This window comes from Corvus kubaryi, unplaced genomic scaffold (genome assembly GCF_017639235.1).
Source record: "Corvus kubaryi isolate FWS band 111438036 unplaced genomic scaffold, C.kubaryi_AGA036_p1.0 37005, whole genome shotgun sequence".
In the NCBI taxonomy this organism is placed as follows: Eukaryota; Metazoa; Chordata; class Aves; order Passeriformes; family Corvidae; genus Corvus; species Corvus kubaryi.
This window is the reverse complement of record NW_024581008.1, coordinates 80,325-82,787: the sequence shown is the minus strand read 5'-3', so window position 1 is coordinate 82,787 and position 2,463 is coordinate 80,325. Positions and strand designations below refer to the sequence as shown.

The window sequence follows — 2,463 nt, the reverse complement described above, 5'->3', positions numbered from 1 at the left end:
ACTGTCCGGGTCAGCACCAGGGGCGACACGTCCGGGTCAGTGCCGGGACACTGTCCGGGTCAGCACCAGGGGCGACACGTCCGGGTCAGTGCCGGGGCACGTCCGGGTCAGCACCGGGGGGCTTGGGGACCCTTCCCCGGCGTCCCCGAGGCGTCCGCGGGGCACTCACGATGCGGTCCGGCGGCGGCGTGCTGCCGATGAAGCACTCGACCTTGCCGCGGTCGCCGCGCGCCGCGTACTGCACCGGCTCGCTCGAGATGATCGGGGGCCCTGAGGGGAGGCGAGAAGAGGGAATTTCGGGGCGTTGCGGAGGGATTTGGGGAGTCACGGGGTGAGGGGTGAGGGGCTGGGGAGGAGATTCCGGAGCCGCTGCTGGGTGAGGAATGAGGGAAACGCTCCGGGGGTCGTGGGTTCAAGGAGGGGAAAAAGGATGGAATTGGGTGAAAAAAGAGTGGGAAAGACTCAGGGATGAGGGGTTTAAGAGGGAAAAGGGTCCTTGGTGCAGCTGGAGTTGGGGGAATCTCCCATGGGACATTCCAGGTTGAAATTCCTGAACTTTCTCCCATGGCAACGACTCCCGACTTTTCCCTGACCCCCATTCCCAAGGCCCTGGCAGGAGGGATGGGTGTGGAAAATCTCATTTTAGGGTTTATTTCCCTTCCCATAATCCCGTTCTGCCTCTTCCCCTAAATTTTAAGTTCAAACCCCAACAAAGCCCCCAAATCCCATTTCTTTCCCCCGCATCCGCGTGATCCCAACTCCGTAATGTTTTAAACTCCCTCTCCTTCACCCTACCAAAAACGACAGAAACGGAGAAGTTTTGGGATCCGCCCCATTCCCGGGGATTCCCGGGAGCTTTTGGGGGATTTCGGGGGCGTTTTTGGGGTCACTGACCGTTGACGAAGAGGGTGACCTCCCTCTCGCCCACGCCGATCCGGGGCACGATGGCCTTGCAGACGTACTGGCCGGCGTCCGCCTGCGTGACGGACTTGAGGTACAGCTGGTTGCTGTTGCTCAGCACCTGGGGACAATTGGGGACAGCAGGGAGGGGACACAGGACACCCCCGAAGCTCAGCGGCCAGGCCAGGCCCTAAATCAGTCCCGTGGAAATCCCAATCCCCGTTTCCATGGGGTCGTGGGAAGAGGGGAGGGACAGAGCCATAATGGGGACGTTTAGGGGTTGTGTTTGACCCCAATCCCAAACCCAGTCCCAAACCCAATCCCAAACCCAGTCCAAATCCCAATCCCAAACCCAAACCCAAACCCAATCCCAATTCCAGTCCAAATCCCAATCCTGATCCCAATCTCCATTTCCAGGGGGTTGTGGGAAGAGGAGGGGACACAGAGCCACAATGGGGACATTTAGAGGTTGTGTTTGACCCCAAACCCAATCCCAAACCCAATCCCAATCCCAATCCCAAACCCAGTTCCAGTCCAAACCCCAATCCCAATTCCCATTTCCAAGGGATTTGGGGAGGGGGCACAGAGCCACGGTGGGGACATTCTGGGGCCGCGTCCGACCCCAATCCCAACCCCAGCGGGAATCCTGCACCTGTGGAAAGTGGGGCCTCCGCTGCTCCCAAAATTCCCCAATCCCGACCACCCCGTGACCTCTGCGAGCGGCTCCGGGGGATTTTTGGGATGGGGGAGCCTCCCCCAAGGAAGGGCTGGCCCCAAAATCGAGGCCCAGGGAACAGGAACGGCCGGGATGGGGCTTTGTTGTTTCTTTTTTGGGATTTGGCGTCCCTGTGGATTTCGGGGCACGCGGAGCCCCCCCCCCCCCCCCCCGCTGATCCCGGCGGGATCGGGAACATTCCAGAAAGACCCGGGCACGGGGTCCTACCATGTTGGATTCCTTCTTGGTCCAGGTGAGGGTCAGCGGGGGGTTCCCTGACCACACGCAGGTCAGGGTGACGTCGGAGCCGATGTCGGTCACCGTGGGCTTGGGGTCCACCACGATCCGGGGGGCGACTGGGCGGGGGAAAAAAACAACAACCCGGGGGCAGGGAAATGAGGAGCGGCGCTGGGGGAAGGCGGCTTTGGGGCCGGCCGGTTTTGGGGTCACTCACAGTGGACGTCCACCAGGGTGCTGACGTTGGTGCTGCCGATGTCGTTGTGCACCTCGCAGGACACGGGCTCCGTGAAGAAGGTGTAGTCCACCTGCGTGTCGTACCGGTTCTCCGTGGCCTCCTCGATGATCACCCCCCCTTTGGCCCACCTGGGGGGACAGGGGGCGTTCGGGGCCACCGTGGGACCCCAATCCCAATACCGATCCTGATCCCAATCCCGATCCCGATCCCAATTCCCGATCCCAATCCTGATCCCGATCCCAATCCCAATTCCAATTCCCAATCCCAATCCCAATCCTGATCCCGATCCCTATCCCAATTCCAATTCCCAATCCCAATCCTGATCCCGATCCCAATCCCGATCCCAATTCCAATTCCCAATCCCAATCCCGAT

General features: G+C 60.7%; 1 protein-coding gene across 1 annotated transcript in view; it reads right to left on the bottom strand.

Annotated features, from left to right (window-relative positions):
- Window positions 1–2,463, bottom strand: part of KIRREL1 (kirre like nephrin family adhesion molecule 1) — a 37,699-nt gene that overhangs the window by 3,534 nt on the left and 31,702 nt on the right. The window contains exons 3-6 of the mRNA XM_042020561.1: window positions 2,070–2,218; window positions 1,844–1,971; window positions 895–1,021; window positions 170–270 (exon numbers count right to left, since the gene is read on the bottom strand). Of these exons, the coding sequence (XP_041876495.1) occupies window positions 170–270; window positions 895–1,021; window positions 1,844–1,971; window positions 2,070–2,218 (505 nt within the window). The remainder of the gene's footprint in view (window positions 1–169; window positions 271–894; window positions 1,022–1,843; window positions 1,972–2,069; window positions 2,219–2,463) is intronic.